The following is a 26450-nucleotide window of genomic DNA, read 5'->3' on the forward strand; positions in this document are numbered from 1 at the left end:
CATTGTTTAACAAAGCTTAAATGTGTTAGTCTAGTTCGATACTATAATATAATGTTAGTATAACGCGATATGAAAATTTATTCATGAGCTCCGCCTTCCTCTCATAGACCTCCATGTTATTCCAAAAAGCGCCGGTTGCTGCCGACCAATCAAGTTCGAGCTTCAGCTTTGTCATGCTGTCAATCAACGGTTACGCGCACAGCAAGCAAGCCCATGCAGAGGTGGGCGAGCTACGCACTACGCAACCGCACGCACATTTGTTTTGCTTGTGGAGGAGAGAGCATCAGGGATCAGCAACTTCCAGAAAAGTTACCAATCCCACGGCTTGTCAGGCCAAGAGACTGCAGGACGTTTTTTGGCTCGGGGTGCTCGCGTCGCTCCCCGACCACGGCCTCCATAGCCCGCCTGACGGCTTCGTTTAGATGCCCGACCTCTGGAGGAAGATGTTGGGGCGTCTGGGACATACTCTTCGTCAGAGGAGTCATGCAATTCTGAACTCTAGATAGAAATAAATAAACAATGTAACACATATACACGCGTAAATGCACTAAGTTTGATAAACAACGTCATCCAGAGGGATACACGAGTGTAATCACATATTGAAACTTTACTCGTTCGTCCTAGCAGATTCATGTTATTTTGGTATTAGGACAAGTTAGACTCAATACAGCATTCTAAAGTAATTCCTTTATTATTTACTAAATGTACTAAATGTAGAAGAGGGGAAAACAGCAAAACAGGGAAGATGCTGCAGCACTCCGAGCACTCCTCTCAGGTACTGTGCGCGTGCACAAATAAAGGGGCGAAATCAGAGGGAGGGTGGGACCACCTGTGTTTTGGGAGACGCTGCAATTCAAACTCCGGACACGAGCTTTAAACCACAAAAAGTACAGTACATGCATCATGTGCCCATGTTTTGTTAGGTTTCAGAAACCTCAAAGGATCGTGTGGGTCACCAGTCTCAGGAACGGTTATTTTGGGGGTCACAGGCTGAAAAGTTTGGGAACCCCTGGTATGAAGGTCAGAGGTCAAAGGTCAAAGGTTCTTTATTGTCATATAATTCCACAGTTGCACATGAAATAATACGAAATTGGACCCTGTTCCCGGTTTCAGCCATAAGACAATATAAAACACTTCCATAAAAGACAATATAAGTATAAAGAGACACACTAATATATACAAACCTACAACATAAATATATGTGCAGTGAACCATCAGTTAGTGCATCCCCTAACCATCAGTTAGGGGATGCATTTAGAGATGAAATAATTAACTTGTCTCTAAGAGGCAGGAGCTGAGGACAAACCAAATGGCAATATTGTGGTAAACTATTTTTGTTTGTTTTGGTTTTTTTTTTTTTTTCCAGTTCTGACAAAGTTAAGAAATAAATTGAATATTTACTCTTTTTAGCCTGGGTTTGGTCACCACAACCTCGTTCCTAGCTCCTCTGACTTTGATTTTGGATAGAAAATACAAAGGGTCTGCATCTACAACCTCAAAGATCTGTCATGTTGACCCATTTTGGCTCTACTTTATAAATACTAACTCTATTATCAACAAATCCATGATTCATTTTATTTACTATTCATTCACCAAAAGTTGGTCATTTTTGTTTTTTTAATTAACGTCCTTTCAACCCAGATTCCCTTCTGTTCTCCAGCAGGCTGTGTACAAGCTGTTTACAACTGATACATCTATTTTTACAATTATAGCATTTTAAAAGTCTTGAATGAGCAGCAAACAAGCGATCAAAATATTTACCAAGTGGCAGTTATCAGCAATAATGCGCATCACGTGACTAGGGATATACCCACAGAGACTTACCACAACCTCTTTAAGGGATTTTAGTATCATGGCCAGTCTGAGAACCCGGAAACAAACATGAATCACAGGCAGAATGGCAGGTGTAACGGGTTTTATTACCAATACAAAATACAATAAAACGGGCCAAGCATTGGATCAACTTAAGTAGATAATATAATACAGAGCAGGTGACGAGCCAGTGAGCAAAAGTCGGTCAGAGTCGAACTATGTATGACAAAGGTTGACTAGGATAACAAGACAGGAGGCTGTGAATCATAAAAGTATAAAACAAGGAACACAGTAGCTGAGAACAAGCCAGTCCTCAAGACACAGAGTGAATTTAACACAAGAACTAATGAAACTTTGGATAAATCAAGAGTGCTGACATAAATGTTAGCATTCTACACTCATGTTACAAGCTGCAAAAGCATTCTCAGGTGATTCAGAGAGAATACGACCGAGCTGCCAAAAATATACAGGCAGGACGAGTGACATTTTAGTGTCTTATAGCTCATCCAGGAGTTTTAGTTTTACAGTGTATTTCCTAAGTTGGTCATCGATCCAGCAGCATGTAGTTGTTTTCAGCCAATAAGTTCAGATAAATCTACTCCTGCATTTAGTCGTTAAAGGTTTAGATAGTCTGAGCAGACTTAAAAAAAATTTGCTTCATACGGCGGAACCAAAAACAGATATATATGTAGCAGAAGTGTAGTCTGCAACACACCTAATGGAAGAAACTACACTTTATGTTTAAAATTGCACTCGTTAATTTAGGGGCATCATCCTCAGCTTGGGGGCTGTACAGTGGACATAGTGGTTAGCATGTTCGCCTTGCAGCAAGAAGGTCCCCGGTTCAAGTCCCGGGGTGGGCCTGGGATCTTGCATGGAGTTTGCATGTTCTCCCTGTGCATGCGTGGGTTTTCTCCGGGTACTCCGGCTTCCTCCCACAGTCCAAAAATATGCTGAGGTTAATTGATTACTCTAAATTGCCCGTAGGTGTGAATGTGAGTGTGATTGTTCATCTGTATATGTAGCCCTGTGACAGACTGGCGACCTGTCCAGGGTGTCCCCTGCCTTCACCCGAGTCAGCTGGCATAGTCCCAGCACCCTCCGCGACCCTAGTGAGGATAAAGCGGTGTGTAGAGAATGGATGGATGAAGAAAAAAACAGCAGCAGCCTGGAAGGAACACTGGAAATGGTTTGTTCAACACTGCTTACTTTTGATACCAATGTGTAACAGTGAAGGGCTTAAAGTGTCCAAAGTAGCAAAATAAATAATTTACTGCTAAACATTAAACAGCTTCATCTTCCATATGTTGCATTCTGCTGTATTATCTTTGATGGTATATTAAATATCTGACTATCTTCAGGTTTTGCACAAAACAAGCAATTTGCAAACACCACATTGGATTTAGGTTGTAATCAGCATTTATTTACTAGTCATTAATTTTAGAAATCAAACAGCTGATCTACAAGTGGTAGTATAGAAAATAATCTATACATTAATCAAAAATATTGAACAACCCCTTTTTCTTGACCAGAACACACTGAATTTTTAACCAAATGAATTAACTTGTTTGTTGAGGCAGTTTCATTTTAGTTGTCTTGTCACTCAAGAGCTGTACAAGAATTTTGCCAAAATTAAATACAAATAATATTTCAATGAGGAATTATCAGCTTAAATGGGGGAAAAACTGGACATAGCTTTAGGCATTAAACACCAGATCTTGGGATCAAAGCTGAAACTATTAGGTTACAAATCAATTGACAGCAAATTAATCTGCGACAATTTTAATAATTAAATCAGAGCAAAATTGACAATACTTCACGTTCCAGCAAACGTTCGCACTCGTAGCTTTTCTGTTCAAACTAATCTTAAATTTAATTTGATTTTTGGACAAAATTCAACATTCTTTGGGAATTTGCAACACACATTTATCAATCATTTCATTAGTGCCACTTCTCTGCCATCATGATTTTTTGAAATCAGAACTAAAGAGTGAGGAGTGGAACATACAGAATTTGATCCTTTTTATTACTCTTAAAAGAACTATAACTTACAAAACAAACAATATGCTGCATTGAAGGAGACTTGAAACTAGCTTTTGAGACCATAAACTAATTGAGTACATGTTTCCTGGGGTGACAAAATAAGTGAGAAGTTGGCTCATTTTCTCATAGACGTCTATACAAACTGCAACCAGAGGACTCCCCCACCTGCTGCCTGCTAAAAGAATACAGGCTTAAGGCACTTTATAGATGCTGAGACTACCTCCAGTTTATGTGTTTTAGACTCAAGGATGACTGATTAAAAATAAAATAACTAACAGTTCAGTAATCTCACAGTAGATTCAGGAGCCACAGTCTTAACACATCTGCCTCAATATAAGACAGTTAACAAAGTTGTCATGTAAATAAACATATGTCAAATCAAAACTGAGCATTCAAGACATTTAATGTTGTTTTTGGTGTTTGACAGTTTATGAGACTTCACACTGCGGCCACTTTTCACTCTGCATCAAGAAGTAAAGTCAATATTCTCTTTCAGTGGTGCTGACATCAACTGTCACAGAAGGAAAAATAAGACAAGACGGACACCTGGTGGTGAAGCACAGACATTACAACCAAACAAAAACAGTGCAGGGATCAGAATTTGAATAATTTTGTAATTTCACAAATTTATTTTGAGTTGACGGGAGTTACGGCTGCAAGATGGAAACAGTTTAGGGAAGTGGAAATAGAGGACTTTTTTTAATGCTTTATTTGTTTGTAGTTCTGAGTCATATAACAAAGAACTGACTCCTTGAAAGGGTTATACAGATAGATTAAAGACATGTATTATTATTGTAAAATTATTCTAATGCAGTTTAGTAAATACTTTGAGCAAATGTTTTCAAATGAAGTTTGTCCATGAAGTAATTAAAATTGAATTTCAGCCAAATTGAGACCTAAGATTCAATTAATTCACTAATCCATAAGCGTCCCCTTATACAGAGGGTCACGTGTGCAGGTTTATAGACGGGTCCCCAGATGGTGAGTTCACAAACAAAGTGTATGACTGTAAATGCCTTCCCACAAAAGTGTGTGCATTTTGTCTGCTGACTGTGTAAACAAAATAGAAAACAAAATAGAAAACAAGATGAAACGAGCAAAACTAAACATATAGTCTTTGTCCTGTGTCCACAAACTGGTAGTTTTTAGTGTCACAGAGCCGCCAGCTCCAGCAGCAGCTTCTCCTTCTCCTGCTGCAGCTCCACGATGCTCTGCTTGTTCTGCTCCAGTCGGTCCTCCAGCCACTGCAGCAGCGGCCCGCTCACCGCAGACATCTGGCTGCACAGGTTCTTGGTGAACACCGAGCCGTTGTGGATCTTGGTGACCGGGTCCAGGTGCGCCAGGCTGTGGATCTTCCGGTACGTGTCCTGCTCCTCCTGGCACAGGATCCGCGGCAGCTCCACGGCCGACTCCAGGCACACCTTCCCGATGGCCTCCCGGGGCACGACGTGGACGGGGATCTCCACCCGCTCGTACTCGGAGCCTTTCTGCGCCTGCACGGACTGGAAGCAGGTGTACAGCACCCGGCCCGTCTTCGTGTTCTTGTCCTCGATGAAACAGGAGAAGATAAGGCCCACAAAGCACTGGTCCAGCATCTGGTACATGGCCTGGGTCCGCACGTCGACGTGGGACGGCCACACGGTGATGTGCGGGTGGGAGTGGTACCAGCCCACCACCCGCATCGGCCTCCCGGTCATGTCCGCCAGCCGCTCCGCCTCCGTGGACGCCGCCGACAGCTGCTCCGGGGAGATCTCCACCCGGTCCTTCCTCTTGTCGGAGCGGCGGAGGATGATGACAGAGTGGATGTGGACGATGCGGGACGCCTCCACCTCCCCGATGCACAGCCCCATCACCTCCTCCTTCTCGGTGCTCAACGCGTGGTTCATACACACCAGGAAGGCGTCCGACTCCAGGTGAACCGCGCTCACCGCCATAACTCCGGTAAAAAGTTCGGTTTTCTGCCCGCGGAGTCACGAAAACATCAACAGAGCTTCACTTCCGCGTTGCGACGTGTAACACCAAAACAGTCCGTGTTCGCGCCGACGTCAGTCTGACACCCGTGAAAGGTTCCGCTTAATTGTTGATTTCCAAGGGTTTTTAAAAAATATTTTAGTAGTAAATTGATAAATTATTGTAATATTATTAGTGAACAAGTAAAAAAAAAAGAATTTTTCATAATCACAACTCAAATGTTGGAGAAGTATGGAAGCAAATCACTTATCAGATGTTGAATTTTAAAAGTTGTTGAAATTCTGACTTTTGGAATTGGAATTGTGTATCTGCATTTTGTAATGTCTGAATTTAGCTCATCAAAATTCCATCCATTGTTAGAGCTAATGTTAGACATTCAACGACATTTATATTTCAAAATCTGATAAGTCTGATTTGCTTCCATACATAGGATTTTTAAATTTTATTTATTCATTTATTTAATTATTTATTTAGGAGTGACGAGCTTGAGGAAATTCTTCTACTTGAGGTGATAAAATGTCTTGTGATTGTTTATTTATTAGTATTTTTTCCTGGAACATTTCTGTAAGCTAAATAGTTTTTTTTTTTTTTGTAATTTACTCTGATCATTTGCTGATACAACAATAATATCAAGAAGTACAAGAGCATAGTGAGTAAAATTAGACACTTTCTGAAAATTTGTATAGTGGAATGTTTTAAAGAATAATTCCAGCTTGGTTAAATTCTATAAATGCCAACCCCCTCTGTGAAATATGCCAGAAGAAAAAATAAAGAACAATTAAACACAGGTCTAATGACTCCATCTCAAACACAAAATGTCCTCATAGCACTTCTTCCTTTTTTTTTATTTTATAGATGCTGCTGGCAACATGTAGCATCTGATATTTAGATATTACAAAATTTAAATTAAAATATAACAACTGAGAAATTAAAACGATAAGTTAATGTCAAAATTTCCTACAACAGATTTTAATTTCAAGCCAAAAATGCTCAAACCAACATGATTACAGGGCAAAAATAAATAAATTGAGACTTAATTTGAAATAAAAAAAAATTGAACGCAGAATAAAATTGTGATTTTCTAGTTCTTTTCTGTCATCATTTCAAACCAAACTTTTTTTCCTATGGTGCAAAGTTCCTGGACAGCAAAACTGTATGTCTGGCTCAAGTAAAGTACATCCTTAAGTACATTTTTAAATTAGCAAAGGGATTTAGTGTAGGACATATGATATTTCTTAAACCTATTAATTTATTTTGTTAAAATAATGTCTTGTTTTCTATAATACTTTAGCATCTTAACCTTAACAGCTCAACTTGTCATGTAAATCCAATCTTAATTCTCAACTCGAAAACACTTTCACTCAGCGTCTGTTGTTTTGAACATTCAAATTTTCACTAAACCACAATCTTATCATCATTTCAGGATGTATTGTAGTTTTACTTTATGTAAAATCATTATACAGTGGTCAGATAAATGTTGAAAATATAGATTAGCACTGAAATAAAGCACCTTATATAAGGACTTCAAAGTACAACCATCACTGCAGCCAGTTGCTCTGAATTATCAGTATTGTTTATAGTGCAGTGCATACTGAAAATCACAACCCAGGAAGCCAAACTGACAAAATAAAATTTATTTGCAACATTATGTAAGTGTTGTACACAAAATAATCAAACCTGGAATAAATTGAAAAGTCAGATGTTTTCATGTTAATCAAAATGAAAGTGCAAATGTTCACATAAAATAAAGGAACAACAGAAGGTCAGACAGTTAAATATGCTAAATCATTTACAGATTCAAAGCAAACTTGATCACCGTAGAAAAACATTATATATAGAGAAAAATAACATAGTAAGTGCACTTTGGCTTTTTTCTGCTGCAACTATTTTTCATGTGCAAAATGTGCCTGAAGCTAATAGTTTTGGAATGTAGTACAAAAAAAGGAAAAAAGTCGACTATTGTAGAAATAAAAGGCCTTCATTGTTTGTGTAAACTCTTATTGCATCTTGGTTGTTTTCTTTGTCTTTTAATGATTGAAACAAGAAAAAAAAGATGAATAAAATAAAAGCAGCAAATCGTACTATGTTGTAATTTAATATAAACTCTCACTGAGAAAGACAAAAGTTGGTTTGAACTGTCAAAATGTGCCACATTCTGGATTCTCAAACAAAAAGAGCAGCAAATCTCACCTGAAGTATCTCAAAATTCATAAAAATATCTATTGTAAGATGCTTTTTATCAGCTTGAGTGATTATCATACAGTTCCTGCTTTTAGTTCCTGAATCATGAATGAAACATCATCAGATCAAGTCACAAAGAATCGTGCAGAAGGTCTACTCGACCTTACAGACCTCAGCAGCAGATCCAGGCCCATAAGAAGCAAAAACACCAAGTCCAGCGTGTAGTGGCTGACTGAATGTGGTCTGAACTTTGTGGATCAAAGTCATTGCTTCAGAAACTCCGTAGAAACACAGAACACCTGCTCTGTGATCCAGATAGACTCCGATCCTGGAGCACCGAGTAGCTGAGATGCAGGTGTTGCTTCCGTTGTGTCTGAACTCATAGCGGTTGTCGAACACCTCCAGAGCCCAGGACCGGTCGTCGTTCCCGAACCCGCTTTCGTATCCCGTTCTGCTCGTGTCTTTGTAGGCGACCGCGATCGAAACTTCACTTCTGCTGGTGTCCACCTCCCAGTAGTGACGTCCGCTCAGGTTCTCCCTGCTCAGGACCTGAAACATGTCGGTGAATCTGTCCCCGTGGTTGGAATAAAGCTGCTTCTCAGTCGTCACCGTTGCCTTCCTGCCCCCTTCGCTTAAAGACAGATGTGGGTTCACTGTGTTCGGATCCAGCGTGAGTTGTTGGTTGAGTTGTAGAAACTCGGCTCTGGATTCGGGTTCTCCTTGTGGCAGAAGAACACTCAGTTTGGTCTCAGCCAGTGAGATACTGGTTTGGAAATCAGTGATTACGTCCTGTAGTTTATCTCTGGCTTTGTTTACAACCTCGGTGACGTCCTCAAAGTACAGCAGGGTGTGGATGTGGACACGGGGTGAGGCTGTAGGTTCCCTCAGACATGACAACGAGGAGTAATTCATCAGAAACTCAGTGTGGTTCTCTGTGTTTGAAAGCTTCTCCAGCTCAACGTTCCTCCTCTTCAGCTCGTTGATTTCCTGCTGCAGCTTCTCCTCCAGATCTTTGGCTCTGCTCACTTCGTTTTTCTGCTGCGATCTGATCTGCTGCTTCACGTCGGAGCCGGCGTTCTTGATGAGACGGAGCAGCTGAGTGAAGATCTTGTCGCTCTTCTTCACTGCTTTGTCCGCCGACTGATTGATGGCCTCCACCTCCTGCTGAAGCACCTTCACGTCTTCCTCTCGCTCCTGGATCCTCTGCTGGATCTTCTGCCGGCTGCTGAGGAGCTCTCCCTGCTTTTTGCTGCGTTCTGCCGAAGCTGGGACCGTGTCGTGGCCTTCATGTTCATCCAGGGCACAGTAAATGCAGATGCACGTCTGATCAGTGTGGCAGAAAATCCTCATTTCTGTACCGTGACGAGAGCAAATGTTCTCCTGGAGCTTCACAGACGGTTTGATCAGCTTGTGTTTCTCAAAGGCAGGAGATTGATAGTGAGGCTGGAGGTGTTGCTCACAGTAAGAGACCAGACACTGCAGACAGGACTTGACAGCTTTCAGTTTCTTACCAGTGCAGAAATCACAGGACACATCTCCAGGTCCGGCATAACATAGATCCACCGGAGCAGCCTGAAGTCTGGTCTTCTCAAGTTCCTCCACTAAATCTGCCAACATGGTGTTCTTCTTCAGGTCAGGCCTCGGTCTGAACGTCTGTCTGCACTGAGGACAGCTGTAGATTTCCTTCCCATCCTCTCCATCCCAGTGACTTCTAATACAGTCCATACAGTAGCTGTGTCCACAGGGAATAGTCACCGGATCCTCCAGTAGATCCAAACAGATCGAACAGCTGAGTTTCTTCTGGTCCATCGTGTTTTGTTGCTGCGACATTTTACCTCAGAGAGACGCTGAATGTGAAACAGTTTCACATTCAACACATAGACGAAAACAAAGATCCAAACTGAGGTTCAGCTCCCTTTCTTCATGTTTCCTCGCTGAGCTACACTGAGCAAGACTTTGTAAACATGTTGGTTACACCCATCTGTATGCTGGGAGATCAGTGAGGAGGCGGGAAACAGGAAACATGTGACCTGAACTGAACGGGCGAGTTAGAAGTCAGGAAGATGACAAAGAGGTTAGTGCACTCGAGTTCATTCCAGGAAGAGGAGTGGCTTTAGTGTGCTCATAGTTACAGCCATAAAACAGACACACTGTTTACTTGCAGTAACAGTAAAACCAACCCTGTCAAAGTACAAAGATGACATCTTTGCTCAGTCCTCCCAGAGTTTACTGCCCTTTGTTCTTCTTATGGCAGCTCTATGACATGACTCATTCAGAGATTCCACTGACTTCCTGCTTAGTCACAACTTCAAAACAAACACACGAGTTTATCGGTAATAAACCATTAACAGCCTCCACATAACATGCTGATTTGCAACAGGCAGCAGGATTATTTGTGTTTGTGATAAGTTATGAGTTGGCAAAACAGGGTCAGTGCTGAGACTTTGCTTCCAGTAGTTTACAAACAGGAAAAACTAATTCAAACCTGCGCATTTTGAATATTTTATACATTTGAAAAGTCTCTGTTACAATACATTTTTTATACAAATACAAGAATTTGATTTAATAACAGAGTAGGTTCTGAGTTTAGTCTCACTGTCTATTAAAATTTTTGGTGTTATTTTTGTCTTTAGAGTATGATTTTGTGGATAGATTTTTATCTTGAAGCCTTAGAGCAGACTTAAAGTCCATTTTCAACTTTTTTGCCTCTACTTGTAGATTTTCATTTTGGTTTCGGCTTCTTTGTCATACCTGGGTTTCACCAGCAGGTGCCGTCTTTCACTCAGGTTTAATTTTTTACCACTTACTTTCCTGTTCTGCATCGTCTTTTTGTTTATATGTGCTCAAAGATGCGGCTTTTCATGACATTTTAACTCGCCCATAATAACCAGAACATTACAGATTCTAAATCAATGGAATGATGAGAAATAACAGTGAAAATTCCTGAAATATTGTTGTTCAAACAGACACAAATTTCGATGTGTGAATAATCCTGCCAGAAGTGGGTTGACTGGAAATCTTCAGCAAAATCTAGGGAAGTATTTGATCCATCAAGCTAAAATTTCACAAACACTACTTTAGATATCTTGAGTTTGTGATCTAGAATTTCCAAGGAAACTAGAGATGGTTTAGCATAAGATTCCTGATGATGTGAGGAGGAATAACCCTCATGTATTCACATTTCTGATAGTTTTTCCAGTTCTTTTTTTAATGTATTTTTTGTTCACTATCTTTCTTTATCTTCTGCTCTTTAACTCTGATTTATCTCCAGGCCCTGACACAACACTCTGTACTTCCTGACTAATTAAAAGGAGAAACATGACAAGCTGAATCATGTCTCCATGGCAACAGCTCGCGGCGGCAAAAGTTTGATCCCGAACGTGGCTCGACATCAGCATACACACATGATGGTGAGAAGACACTCATTCGTATCAAACACACTGACAAACAACGCAAACCTACACGCCACGCCGCATCGACTGCCTTTCTATAAGACTGCTAAAAAAGATGTGTATGTTTGTTCAGGAGTTGAGCATGTTTGCAGAGGCGCCTGGTAACCATGACGACCGGGATGCAGCCAATAAGACTGAACCAAGACAGAAGGTATAGTTTCAAGTCAAATATATACATTTGCGGAGGAAAACAGTCCATTAAGAGTGCATAGAAACAGTGAAATGTGTCAAACACACTAAGAAATGCCATAAACAAAATAACAAAATGCTCAAAAATACAAGTGCAATCAACATTTTCTCAATAATTCTGTGTTCTGTGGCCTCTAGTTGTTAGTAAAGACAAAAATATGTTAAAAAAATTTGCTCAAAGATATGTTTTTTTTCTATAAAAGAGTCAAACATTTCATAAAACAGCAGGGCACTGCAGTTTTTAACAGCTATTATTCAAACAGCAGTAATTAGTGTGCTTTTTGGGGGCCGTTTTCTGCTGTGGATAAATGCATATTTGGTGCTTTTTCAGTAGCAGGATGTTGTACAATGGTCAAAGTCAAAATAATGTGTTTGTGGAAGTAGTAGAAGAAGTCATCAGATGCTTTGCTTAAGTTAAAGAATCCATAGAAGGATGTAAAATACTCTTTTACAGGTAAAAGTCCTGCACTGAAAAGTCCAGTAGGAGGAGGAAAACGTAGCTTTTTTATTTAAGTAAATGTTCTTTTTCCAATGCTGGTTAAAATTACTGCAGGAACATGACACCCAGAGCAGTTTTAAAGACATTTTACTTTGTTTTTATGTTTATATTGTGTTTTTTTTACATGCTAGAAATCATATAATGAGTAAAATAACTTGTCAGCATCATTACACAGCACTTCCAACGATCCAGTCCTGTCCTCCTGCAGAATGCTGCTTTCTGTGTCATTATTTGTCTTCAAAATATGTTTATAACCTCAACATGTACGACCTGAACAACCTTTTATTGTGTGAAATAAAGAAATCTTACAGGGTTTGAGGAGAGATAAAGATAAGCTGAGGAGCGGGAAACAGAGAAACGAGGATTAATTTGCTTTTTTTTTTTTGCATTCTAAAGAAGGAAAAGAGTTAAATTTGAATCATTTTAAGGCATAAACGGATTATAAATAGTTTATTTTAAGGGTTTAATTAATACCAGAGGAGGGATTTTAATGAGGAATAATGGAGGCTTTGGGTACACAGATGAATTTATGATTTTGTTCAGATCATTGGACTCATTTTACAGCTCAAAAAACTCGGTTGTCATAAGTATACTTTAACTTTTATACATTTTCCCTCTCCAAATTGAGAATAGAGTGGTTTCATACTGTACAAATGTGTAATTTTGTGCTGCACAAGTGAAAAAAAGGATTAAATTATTGCTTTTCTGCCTTTTCATCTGTACTATTTGCAAATTAAAGATCTAAAATGCAAAAACACTCAATCAGTTTTGGGCAATTTTGAACAAAACTTGACAAACAACCTTAATCTGTTGTGCTTTTTTGTAAACTACCTTATGTTTTTATTTTTAATACAGTATTTTGACACTGATTTATGTTTCAAAAAGGAAGTGATGGTAAAAGTTTTGAGGCTGCAATGCTAAGAACAGGAATCAGCAGATGTGTTTGTGAGTATAAAGAGTTTAAGAGGTCGTACATTTATTGAAAACACATCTGGTTTCCGTATCGGTGTATTTTCACCAAATTTAAACTGTCAGAATGGGTCCAAGGCCATTTCCTGTTACGGTGTTTGTTACCATCGGGCAGCGACAGGAAATGAAGCTGTTTCCTAGCAACCTGTTTCCAGCAAAGGGGTCTTCAGAGATTCATCTTTGGATCATGTTACTCACGTTGTCATCTTTTTTATAAACAATATCACTTTAATGCTGTTTCCATGCAGACTCACAGTGTTTTGCTCACAGTTTAAGATGATGTGATTGTTGTGTAAATGATTCAGCTGCAGCCACTGTGGGATTTTTAAAACAAAAGCATCCCTTTATGCTCCTGCAGCATCCAGTTTAATATCTTTTATTGTTATTTTTATTTATTTTCTTCTGAACTGAATCATACAAAAATATCAATGGAGTAATTTACTGAGTTTCCACCTGTTGAACATTTAGGCCAAAGTGAATGAAGTAGTAAACTGAAGGCTTTAGGACCATGAGGAGGCTCTCTGTTAAGACTGAATAAATGAGTATTTGCTATACTCTACCGTGGTGCCTTCACTTACTGTAGGAATGATCTAACTATATATTTTTCATGTGTGTAATTTTGGCAAAATATGAATTTTGAGTAAAAACAAATATGCAGTTTAGCTTTAGATATTTCTGCACTTGTCATCTTTAAAATATAACTTTCTGTATGCATAAAAAAGTTGACAATAATGTGCTTAGTTTATTTTTTCCTGTATGATGACAGTACATTTCTGTACAATCCAGTGAATCTATCAGTTTATGTTTAGCCAATAACAGCTAAGAATAAAAGCTAGCTATTACCACATTTAGCTCATTTAACATAACATTATTAGCTTAACCTGAAGCCAGCTAGTTATTATATTATTTAGTTTCATTTATTGTCATTGATATCTAAATTCCTGACATAAAAAAAAATTCAAATTAACAGAGATATTTAGCTGACACTAGCTAAGAATTCCAAGCTAGCTAAGTGCCACAGCAAGCTAATATAGCATAACATTACTAGCTTAACCTCAAGCCAGGTAGTTACTTTACTAGTTAGCTTAATTCATGACATTAAAATAATGCCAAATCAACAGAGATGTTTAGCCAGCATAGCTAAGAATTGAAGCTAGCTAGTTCCATATTAGGCTTATTTAGCATAATATTATTAGCTTCACCTAAAGTCAGCTAGTTACTTTATTAGATAGTTTAATTTATTGTCATAGATATCTAAACTCACGGCAAAATAATGTCAAATCAGCAGAGATATTTAGCTTATACTAGCTAAGAATTCAAGCTAACTAGAGTCACTGCAAGCTAATATAGCATAAAATTACCAGTTTAACCTAAGGTCAGCTGGCTAGCCTTTTAGACTGACAACAATACTTTTTTTGACTGCTTGTTAGCTAGCTATTGTGTTTATGTATTAGATGATAATGTATGTAAGTTATCAGTGTAAGCTACTTGTATCTTTGAGATTCGTGTTAACATAATTAGTGCAGTTAAATTTGTCCTCTTTCTGGCTCAGACTTTCTTCAGGATCTTGATGGGTTTCAGTCAGGACTTTGGGGAAACCAGTCTAAAACTTTCCTTCTTGCCTGATTGAAGCATTTCTTTATCATGTCTGATGTGTGTTTGGGCTCATTGTCTTGTTGAAACATCCAACTGTGTGCAAGATCAACCTTTTGCTGATGATTTTAGGTTTTCATGAAGAATGTAGAGGTAATCCTTGTTCATTATTCCAGCTGCTTTGTGTAAAGCTCCAGTTTCACAGAGCATGATACTGCCACCACCATGCTTGATGGTAGGTTTGGTGTTCTTGGGGTTAAACGCCTCACCTTCTCCCTTTCAGACATATTTCTGTTCAGTTCTTCTTCCATTTTACCACAGAACTTTCCTCCAGAAGGCCTTTTCTTTGTCCATGTGATCAGCAGTAGACTTGAGTGGAGCTTTAAGGTTCTGGTTCTAGAGGAAGAACTTCCTTCTTCATGGATCCTCGAGAACCCTGTGGACACTGACAGCTGTGTTCCAGCAGCTTTTCACTCATTTAGACCTGCTTTTAGATGATTCTTGGTTGACGCTTGACCTTCCTGACCAATCGTCTCTCAGCAGCAGGTGATAGTTTGTTTTCTTCCTGATGGTGGCAGCAACACAACTGGACCATGAACTTAATACCTACAAACAGTCGATTTTGGATCTGAAGCTACTTTGAAATGACTTTTTCTGACTTGTTCTGGTCAATGATTTGCTTTTTTAGATCTTTACTGAGCTCCTCAGCCTTTCTCACTGTTGTGTTTGAGTCCAATGAGTGGATCTAATAGGTTTTACTTAAAGTGGATCAGAGGAGTCAGCAGCTGTAGTCAAATGTAATCAATCAGGAGGAATGAAGAGGCCATGAAACTCAAAAATATTGATTAACAGAACTTTTTTTGTTCACCAGAACTGATGATTCAAATTGGTGCATGCATATTTTTGACCTGGCAGAGTTTATTATTTTTCTATAGGACCTATAATAAATTTATGGAAGAACCATAATGCATGGTTGCATTTTTGGGACAAACACACATGTATTTATAGAAAATTCAGAATTATAGGAGTCATTGGAAACTAAAGACTGACATGGTACAGATGTTTGTGGATGATTGTATAGTAAAAAAAATATAACAACAGAAGCATATTTTATTAAGTCAGAAAGATGAAAAACACACCCCACAACTATTTTTTCAAAAAATATTTCCACCTGTAAAATGATTTCAGTACTATTTCTTTCCCCGGATTAGCCTATATAATGAAACTGAAACAAAAACTACTCTTTTCACAGCATTAAATCAGCACATTTTGGCGGCGGCTGGCTGAGAGCTGAAAAATCCGACTTTTCCAGGAGTCCCTGAAGGCGTCCCGAGCGTCAGTCCTCCACCCCTCGAGGAAACCGAGCGACATCCACCAGACTCGCCGGACTCCTGGAGCTCCTCTGTCGCCGTCTTCAGCCCCGCACCGTCCGCCGTGGCCGCCGCACCGAGCTCCGGCCAGCCCCGGTGATCTCCGCCGCGGACTCCCTCCTCTATCCGGACCGCGGGAGCGATGCGACGCCTGGGAGGAGGAGGAGGAGACGAACCGCAGCAGACACCTGAGAGCAGCATCTGAGTTAGTTTCTGCAGCGTCAAAGAAGAGGTGAGAGTCGGATACGAGGGTGTGCACGTCTACCCTGCAGCCTCGCTCTTGTTTGTTTGTTGTTTACCGGTGCCGGTGGTCGTGCCCCGGCTACTTGTCGTGTCCGGCGGCGGCAGCAGGCAGGCAGGCGGGCGGCAGGATGAGTCATCCCGGCGCAGGGCTGCTGGAGTCTGCAGCCTCCAGCCCGCTATCAGCCGCTGCACATGCAAACAGCTGCGTTTAGGCAAATCGCTGCGTGCACTGTGCGCGCGCGTGTGGAAACAGTGTGGGCGTGCGTGTGCGTGCACGATGTTTCACCTGGCTGCACTTTTATAGAGATTAAGAGTCAGGAATGATGGAGAATTTGGTTTTTAAAGCGTGTTGTAGTTTGCAGGTGCAGATCTAATGAAGGATGAGCTTTAAGTTTGTGGCAACAGTTCGCATTTGAGCTTTTGAGCGTGTGAGTGGTCCGTGCACGAAGCCACATGAGTAGGGGTTTTCACAGTTTGTCACCCAGAATCAGTGCTGCTGTATGGTAAGATAATATAGAGCTTTATTTGTCCAGAAGGAGGTTCTTGTGCCACATATATGCAAAGAAAACTAAAATTATCCGTATAAATGCAAGTCTTTTATGTGCTTGTGACACCTGGCAGGAGTTTAGGCTGCAGTGTGAGAGTAATAAGTCAGAAATGACGTGTTGCGTGATTACAATTTCATTTTAAAAGTGTGTTTGGTTTGGAGCTACAGTCCCAATAGGATTGACACAATGCTGTTAGTGATATTTTAGACAACAGTGTGCAGCAGCTTTGTGGCAACATTTTGCTTTTGACCTTTTTTGAAAATCAAAAAAGTGACTGAGCTGAAATAAGATGAGAAATTGCAAACAGTAAGTCATACTGCCAGTGATTTAGGGTAATATGGCACCTGAAAATTGAAATCTTGCACCAGAAAACTGTAATGCTGCAGGGAAAAACTGAAATGTTCCACTTGAAAAATAAAATATTGCTCCTGAAAACTATAACATTGCATGTAAAAAATGAAATATTGCATATTAAAAATGACAAGAAATTGAAATTTTGCACACGGTGAAGTAATATTTCTCCTGAAAGCTGAAATACTTCACCTGTTAACTGAATAGATGTACCTACAAACTGCCATATTGCAACTGAAAACTTAAACATTGCACCTGAAAAATGAAATAATAACATTTGAAATTTAGCTAGTACAGCTGAAAACTGAAAAAAAATGAAATATAGGATGTTACATTGACCTACTGACAATGAAGAATTGCACCTGAAAAATGAAATATTGTACCAGAAAACTCTAACATTGCACATTAAAAAGGAAATATTACTGATGAGTTTGAAATCTAACACATGATGAAGCAATATTGCACCTGAAATGTGAAATTATGTACCTAAAAAAACTGAAATACTGCGATTGAAAACTTGGATATTGTGCCTGTAAAATGGAATAATGACCATGGAATTTAAATATTCCACCTGAAAATGGAAATATTGGACATTAAAAATGAAATATTGCACCTGAACAATGAAATGTGGACACATTGTACTGACATGTTGTACATGAAGTAAAAATGTTGCACCTGATACTGAAACTATTCTGTCACAAACTATTGAGAAACGTAATACCGCAAATGATATTGTTCAGATTTCAGTGTCGGATGTTTCTGCTGTATGTTAGTTTTACAGTTGGATGGTAGAAATAAAACCTCCTCAGTCGTACAGCTGATGTGACAGCAGTGTGGCGTTCAGGGGATTAGAGATATTGTCCGTAAAAATGGTTAGTTTCTTCAACATCTTCCACCAAAGACTCCACTCTGAAGATAGAAGCAGCTTGTTGAGTCTGTTAGCTTTAGAAGATGACCGATGTGGAGTGATTAAACATCTGCAGCCTGATTCTACTGGATGAACATCATGTTTTTATTTTTTTTACTATGACTGGAGCAAAAACCATTTTCTGACAAAGTTCTAGCAGTTTCAGGTGTTTTGCATTGGAGGTAGTTTTCTGATGAGGTGTTTGAAGTATGTGTGACTCAGAATGTGTTTCCTGATGTTAAAATGCATTTAAATACATAAGTAGACTCGTACAGAGGATTAAAGCTTTGAAATGTGTGGTAAAAGTTCAGTGAAGTGGTCCAGGGTAGAAAGTTTGTGCAGGTTGAGTTGTGCTATAAAGTACGAGTTCAGTGTTGACCACATTTGTTGGGTCTTCAGATTTAATTCCCTCTTTCAGGTTTATTCTTCTGGTGTAGTTTCTGTTTAAATATTTCTTTGCATCAAACACACCAAATGCAGCCACTATGACCTATGAGTCTTGCTTTTTCTTGATTTTTCTGATGAAATGCTAATATCTTAGACATTTCCTTCCTTTTATACGGTAGATTCTGTCGATTTTCTTTGTGTTGTACAGATTTCTCTCATTGGTTGACATCAGCAGTGGTCGGCATGTACAAACGTACTTACGTGAACTAATCAGGATGCAGAAACAAGAAAAGAAAGTTGCAAAAAATACAGTTTTCACGCTTGAAACTGGGATGGAAAAGTTGACGTATCGATTAAAACTAAGCGTGACTCTGCAGTGAAAACAGACTTTCAGAATAAATCATGTCAGATGTGAAACTTCTGCTGGAGATGAAACAGAAGTTCTGACTGAAAACATGAAACAAACTTAACGCCACATTTTCCACTTGGTCTTTAGTCAGTTGAGGTTTGAACCCTTTTATGCTTTAGTGCTTCAAAGACTTTGGATTTTAGACGTAGGGATTGTTAATGTTTTCTTTTTTTTTGCTGTTTTTCTGGAACTTTTCGTTAAACTTTTAGCGTTTAACCTTGATTAAACTAGACTGTGGAACTTCTGTTAGATCCAAGAGTCCAAAAATTGCAGAAAAAGTTCATCAGACCCACTAAATTCTCTGTTCTTCAGTATTTTGGAGTTTTAAATCTGGTTTCTTGTGCTGTAGCATCGATAATGTTGTGTTTTACGTTGCTGTTTTGTGTTTTTCTTTGATATTTAAGAAGTTTTGTTGATACATTTTTCCATATTATGAAGTGAGATTAGCTGGTATGCTGAACCTAAAGGAGTTTGCAGTCTCTCTTTTCACCTGCTAGGTCACCATGGTAACTGATGCTACACAGCTAACCTGCTCTCTAAACGGTTGTGCTCAGAGTTTGTGATCTAAATTGGCTCTAAGAAGCATCTTCCTTTAGCCAGGAGAGGTTTTATCTGCAAAGGTTTTATCTGAAGCTGTTGTGTGCATTGTGTTGCCATGGGAACCCACATGTGTTCACTTGGTGATGCAGAAATCGCATAAATATGTTTTAAAGTCTGTTTGACAGTGCTGGTACTGCAGCTGATCTGAGTCTTGATCAGTGTTTTATTATTCATTACAGAGAATATTCAATCCGTGGCATTAATTTCACTTTGATTTGGTCACAAAACTGGTGATTAAAGGTAAAAAAAGTGAACGATTACCAGATACTGTTCATTATGGGACAGTGCCAGAGCTAAATGCGCTTAGTGAGAGTCATTTTTAATCAGTAAAGTTTACCGATTTTAATGTGCAGATGCATTGAGAGTCACTGACATAAATGTGTTTACCAAAACAATTAATTTCCTGCCAGAATTCCTCGTGCATCATTATGCAGCAGCAGAACCTAATAAATGTAAATATTATTCATAGTTTTCCATCTTAACAACCTATTCTTTGACTGATAGCTTGCGATTGGTGCATTTTGTGCAGAAAAAGAGTGAAATGATGCTTAAACGTGTCTAGCTTAACCTAAAGTTGGCTAGTTAGCCTTTTAGACTGATAACACTGGTCAACAACAAATTTACTGTTTAAGATTTTTGACCTGATTCAGGATAATTTTGGTGTGCTGAATCCAAACATCACATTGGTTGACTGAAACAAAAAATAATTCAGTCTCTAGAAAGTCTAAAACCAGTCCAACATACAGTCTGAAACCAGTCCAGAAGCACTTCTAGAAAGCCCCAGAGCATGATGCTGCCACCACCATGCTTGATGTGTTATTGGGGTTAAAGGCTCACCTTCTCTCCTCCAAACATGTTTCTGCTCAATTTTTCTCCCATCTGACCACAGAACTTTCCTCCTGAAGGCCTTTCTTTGTCAGTTACCAGTTTTCTACCAGCATTCCTCTTGTGCTTCGTGTTGCAGCAGCAGTACCTAATACCTGTACATATGATTCATAGCTTTCCATCATATCAACCTGTTATTTCCACTGATAGCATGTGATTGGTGCAATTTGTGTAGAAAAGAGTCAAATGATGCTTTAAACTCCTCGTTTTATAGGATTATACTCGGAGCCTGATGAAGAAAACCTGTTCAACGAAGAAGTTGATTAGCACCATCATGAACCTGTTATCTCTGATAAGGTTTTAGGTTTTGTTAAGCCGGCTAACACCACTAAAGCCTGATTTTGTTGAACTTTGTACTACATCTGTCCAATACCACCGTTGAAAAATGTCCTATTTCTGAATTTTGACATTAACCTGGTACCAAAGTGTTGATTTTTATGACATCTTTATGCAAAGCATCTATTTATGCTACAGAAATAATAATTTGTTTATGAATTATATCAGAAGTCGATGTGATCCAGTATAAACTGGATCTCGTCTAGTCTTCTTCATTTTCTGCAATAAACTGTCATTTTTCCTGACATTTATACTCTTCATACATATAAATTAAGCAGCCAGCAATGTTTAGGAAGAAGTACATTTATCAGATGATGAAAGGTGTTTTTATTTGCATGTTACTTTAAAAAAATAGCCGATTTGCTGCAGAAACTCAATTTTCTGTATCGTCTGACCATGTGTGAAATTGCAATACTACTAGAAATATTGCTCCTCTGTGACAAACAAAATGACTCGACTGCTCTTATTGCTTGTTTTAAATCCTCTGCAAACTGTCAGGTGAATGAAAAATCATATTTCAGAGACGCATGACGAGCTCCTCCAGCCACGCTGACATTAACGAGCGTCTTTCCTTCGTCCCGTCGGCCGACTCACAACATTTGTTGACTCGTAAATCAGTTTGTAAACAAAGACGGAAGCCGCCGAAGTAATTAGTGGAAGCTGCCTTTATTGGTTTGGTAATGCAGTCGCCGTCCCCTGAGCTGCCGGCAGCTTTATTGTTTCGCGTCTCCATTATCAATCCGAGTTGATTCCTCTCTGATGGACTCATAATGGAAATAACAGATTACATTTGGCTCGTGGGGTTGCTATCTCTGCTGGTGTTTGATGTGCAAACCAAAGGCCTCGCTTTGTCACAATAGCTATTCATTTGTTCAATAGAAAGACAAATTAATCATCAAAAAATTAAGGAAAAGCCAAGAGAAAGATGTGAAATACTTGATGCTGCATTCAGGTTCTGACAGCTTTACCGTAAATATGAGCTACTGAAATTGAAGAACTGTTCAGATCAGGTTTTAAGTCTCCCAACAACTAGTATACAATCATGTCTGTGAACTCTTGTGCACTTAAACTTCAGAAGTTCGTGTAATTTAGGGTTTTTTAGTGTCATAAGACACCTGATTGTTCTCTAAGATAGACTTTTGTGAACTGTCCTTGTCTGAAGCTATACAACATACGAAAAGTTAGTTAGCTTAGGTTACATTTTAATCTATATGTATAGTTAAAGTGAATATTGAATCATAAAACACGGCGAGGATAGCAATGAGTCACAGGAATGAACTGTCTGGGATGTGGAGGCATCAAAGACAATTCAGCACAGACGCATTAGGAGTCCGGATATTGTTAGAATCCTACAGGGATGCAATGCTGAGGTTATGTCTAGACCACATTCGGAGTGTGATTAAAATCAGCATCATTTACAGAAGCAACATTAAAGGTCCAGAAGGTGAAAATTCATTTTTATTGCGTTTTTCGTATGTTTTATAAACTTGGAGACGTAAAATAGAAGATGTGAGAGTATGAAGTTGCTTACAACTGCAGTTTCTTTAGGTGATCTTCCAGCTTTAAGAGCCAGTACAGTTTGGATTCTAGTTTTTTATGAAGAAACCGGGTAACCCAATAGTTGTCCAGCTAAAGATTGCATAACCCTTGTTCTTCCATTTCGGGGTATGCCTCACATAAATTTGTTGTCCACCTAATTTGAAAGAATCCATGGACCATCCACATGCCCGACCTTACGGCCAATTCATGGTTTCCACATTCACTGTCGATAAGCCAAATTTGTTCATAGGACAACGAGACTGCATTGGTCTGCGCTGACAGTTTCGTTGTCCTTCGTTTCAAACGGAGTGAAACACATGGCAGTTTTTACAAGATACAGCACTTACTTAGAGGTTAGACTGCAGCACCATGTCATCGAACATCCTTAAGGTGTGCCTGAGTGCATTGGGCGAACATAGCACAGGATATCTGGAGATTTTAGAACTTTCACCATGTCTGGACTCTGTAGATAGAAACAGTCAAAAAATCTGACTAATTCATTTACAGCTCTGGTAATGATGAATTATAAAGGTGTGGATGGCCTTGAATCTCTCCTTATGGCTCTCCATATACCAAATATTGTTTAAAGCACCAGTTGTTTCCTGGGGACCTTGTAGTGCCAACAGTTGGCATAGTCAGCCAGTTCTGAAAAGCATAATGTTCTTGCTGCGCCTCATTACAATTCTGCTACAGGAGAAAAAATGCTTGTTTGTGTTTCTTTAAACCTATCAAGTTGTTTTGAAGGAGGCTATGTAGAGGATGTGGCTTTAGCTCTACTCAGAATAGTGACAGGGGAGTGTTTTGTGGAAATTTGCATGCAGGAAAATGAGCACTGTCTTAAAATAAATAATTCACCAGAAAAACACAAGCAGAGCTACTGTACTGCACGATCCAAATCCTCCGCAAAACTTGAAAATGTCAGCGTCGTAGGTTCCCGTCGTTAGAAAACAAGATAACACACAGATAGCAAAAGGAAGGCCAGAGCCGATGGAAATAATTGATGGCTTATGCCGCCGTCGTCCTTCATCGATGAGTCAGATGAGACCTTGCAGAAAGCATATATTGGTTCTTTACAAGGTGCACTATTCAGAGATAACAGGTGCCTTGCAGTCAGTAATGTTTGTTTACTCTCTAAAGCAACTTCTGCTAACTCTAAATGTCTAAACAGCCAAAAAGTTCAGGGCATTGGCTGCAAGAGGAACACAAGGTCTCTGTACACTCCCAGCATTTGAGGAACCAGATGCAATGGTTTAGTTTTATTTTTTGTGGCAATGTCACACGACAAAAAGAAAATCCCTAGTGTTAGTGTGTGCAGCTATCATTACCATTAGCTTTTATTGAATGCCCTCAGGTCAGAGTTGCTTCTGTCTTTCACTTGAGTGATTATTTACATGAGAATTCTCAGCAGATCTGTTGTTCTGACTCGTGTGCAAGTTTGTTGAGTTTTTGCGACTGTGCTTGCAGTTGTAAATTAACTTGTGGTCTATGAAAGAGACCAGAACTCAAGTGAAATCCTTAGAATGGTTCGGGTAACCTTGTAGAAAATTTCAAAGGAAAAACCCAGGGAGAATTATATGAAGCGGTAATCTTTCTTCTGCATCTTGTTAATCATCCCACCACCCCCCAGATTTATCTTTTGTGCCTGAGGATGGGAAGAGCTACTTTACTGGTAACCGACACTTCCTCCTTTCATCCAAAGCAAAGTTTATCCAAAATCCGAGCCAAAAATCTCTCCCTCTCTCTTCGTTCCTCCCTCTTTTCTGCTCTGCTGCCAGCTCGTCCTCCCTACAGAAGACTGATACCAATCCGACTGAAGTTATCTGGAAACTGTTCCACACGTCCAGGCCTGCAGACCTTTCTTGCCATTGCATGAGGTGTATCAGCATTTCCACGGTGCGTTTGAGGTTTATCCTTACGGAATCTCAGAACTCGCGTTCGGTGTTTGGCTGCAATGATCCTCGGTGACCTTTGGCTCCAGAACAGCCTCCCTAACCACTCTGCCCTTTCCTTCAGGCGCTCTGTCTTTCTCTTTTCTGCCACCACCTGCAGAGTATTGACCAGAAACAGCAGGGCTCAGCCTCCCTAAGATGATTAATGCATAGATAAGATTCCACTTGATAGCGAGGCCCCTGGCTCTCCGAGTCTGTGTGAAGGCTTCTCCTGAGAGGATGGTCCAACAGGAGAGATAAGTTTTAGTTATAGAAATGTTTCTTTGGCAACAAATAAGGTGGTTGAGTTGAAGCTCATTAGCTGGCGGGAGCCAAAAGAACCCACATTTTTGTACAGAGCTAATGAGCTAACTGGCCAACTAGACCTGGAATGAATTAATAAGTATTATTTAGGATTTATCACAGCAGACAGAAACAGTTGGGTTTTGATTGCTTTAAGTCTACGCAACACTTTAGTTGGCTGTAGTGCTCTAAAGGACACTGGTATTACACCCCATACTACAAAAGGCTCCGAAATCTCAAAAAATTGGCTTTTAAAATCATGTGCAACAAAAAATTCACATTGTCCCAAAAAAGTACTGTAAATGTGTGCTTCCTCTGTGTATAGCTCCGTCTTGCCATTTTTCCCCTTTAAACGTAAAGAATCACCTTAGAACACTTTATTTCCCTTCAGAATTTCAGTTTCCTTACTGGACCATCATGAATCATCTGCTGCATATTTTAAAGAGTAAACTAAACCAACTGAAGGACTACACAGCTTTAGACTAAGTCACTTATGATTCACTACATGATCCAGAAAGATGCTGAGGTTAACTTGGATCCTTTGCAAGATGCCAAGAAAATACCCTCAAAGTTAAAGAAATAAGTGAGAGCCATACTAGCTGAGCACAGTCCAAGACAGTACTTCTGAAAAACACCAAATTAGTGTGTATTTGCTCTTTGATTCATATTAAATAGAGCTGAAATGATGAGTTAATTAACCCCCTGAACTCCAAGCGGTTTGTGGGTGTTTTTTGCTCAGTGCAGTCGTGGCTGGAAGTAGAGAGAACTCAGAAATGTCTTATGTGCAATTTAGCAAAGTTAGAATGTCTTAAATGTAGGGCTGCAACTAACGAGGCGTAGAGTAGTCGTCTGAGCACGATATGCCATCAAAAGCGGAAGTGAGCGTGCAATGCAACAGAAATCACCGTCCGACCGGAGCGCGGAACACAGACGGACATCAGTGCTGCATCGTGCATGTATTATGTAAGCACGATGCAGTGTGGACATCGTAAACGCGGATGTCAGCGTTTACTATACAGCTGTATCTAAACGCGGACATCCGCGCTGCATCGTGCATACATAATATATGCACGATGCAGCGCCGATGTCCGTCCGTGTTCTGCGCTCCAGTCGGAAGGTGATTTCTGTTGCATTGCACACTCACTTCCGCTTTTGATGACGTATCGTGCTCAGATGATTACGCGACGCCTCGCTAGTTGCAGCCCTACTAAAATGATTAAAACGGAGAGATGAAAGTTGAAATTCTTTGACCCTGCACACTGTAGATATTTTACTTTTTCAGTGCCAACTGTTTATTTATTGAAATATTTTGATTAAAATATCACAATTATAAGCTTAGATTTGGTTAATTTTTCCAACAGAACTCAACATAATTAGTTCAAGAAGTCCAGGAAATTTTGAAATCCAACCATTCTTTTAGGTTTTTACAGTTTGTGACTGTGAAATGATGTAATTTTATACGTTTTTTTAAATGCAACATACCTTGGTTCAGAGGGGTAAGCAGCATCATTACACTGATGCTAGTTGATTATTTGTTGAAGTTAGTTTTTTATTAGCATCAGCCTGTTAGCAGGATGGCTGTTGGAGTTGCAATGTCGGTCGATTGCTTTAACTTTGGTCCAGACTCAGTTATTCCAACAACAACTGGATGAATACCCATGAATTTTTCAGAGATACTCATGGTTCCCAGAGGATCTTTGCGGATATCCGTATTATTCCTTTTAGCAACACCATGAAGTGGAGATGGTTGGTGTTGAGCGAAACATCTTTACAGGAGGATGAATTGCTTTGAAGTTTGGTACAGATATTCAGTGTCCCAAGAGGATAAATTATGTTGACCTCGATCTTCACAATTAGCATCAGGAGCAAGCCTAAAGACCCGTGTTTTCGTTATCAAAAATGTGCAGATGTTTATGCTTCCCAGATGAAGAATCC

The 26450-nt window shown here is 39.5% G+C and overlaps 3 protein-coding genes across 3 annotated transcripts in view; 1 reads left to right on the top strand and 2 right to left on the bottom strand.

Moving 5' to 3' along the window:
* Window positions 1-3213: 3213 nt before the first annotated feature.
* On the bottom strand, window positions 3214-5900 carry brcc3 (BRCA1/BRCA2-containing complex, subunit 3). Its single transcript, XM_022188452.2, has one exon. It carries the CDS (start codon window positions 5787-5789, stop codon window positions 5007-5009), a length of 783 nt encoding a protein of 260 aa, XP_022044144.1. The 5' UTR covers window positions 5790-5900; the 3' UTR covers window positions 3214-5006.
* A 1545-nt stretch (window positions 5901-7445) lies between these two features.
* LOC110957160 (tripartite motif-containing protein 16-like) lies at window positions 7446-10003 on the bottom strand. Its single transcript, XM_022203045.2, has one exon. The coding sequence runs from the start codon at window positions 9835-9837 to the stop codon at window positions 8161-8163; it is 1677 nt and encodes a 558-aa protein (XP_022058737.1). The 5' UTR covers window positions 9838-10003; the 3' UTR covers window positions 7446-8160.
* A 6045-nt stretch (window positions 10004-16048) lies between these two features.
* The window catches only part of LOC110957159 (ras-related protein Rab-27B-like), a 77380-nt gene continuing 66978 nt past the window's right edge, over window positions 16049-26450 (top strand). The window contains exon 1 of the mRNA XM_022203043.2: window positions 16049-16311. The gene's annotated coding sequence lies outside the window, so the exon portion shown is untranslated. The remainder of the gene's footprint in view (window positions 16312-26450) is intronic.

This window comes from Acanthochromis polyacanthus, chromosome 18 (genome assembly GCF_021347895.1).
Source record: "Acanthochromis polyacanthus isolate Apoly-LR-REF ecotype Palm Island chromosome 18, KAUST_Apoly_ChrSc, whole genome shotgun sequence".
NCBI classification, from domain to species: domain Eukaryota; kingdom Metazoa; phylum Chordata; class Actinopteri; family Pomacentridae; genus Acanthochromis; species Acanthochromis polyacanthus.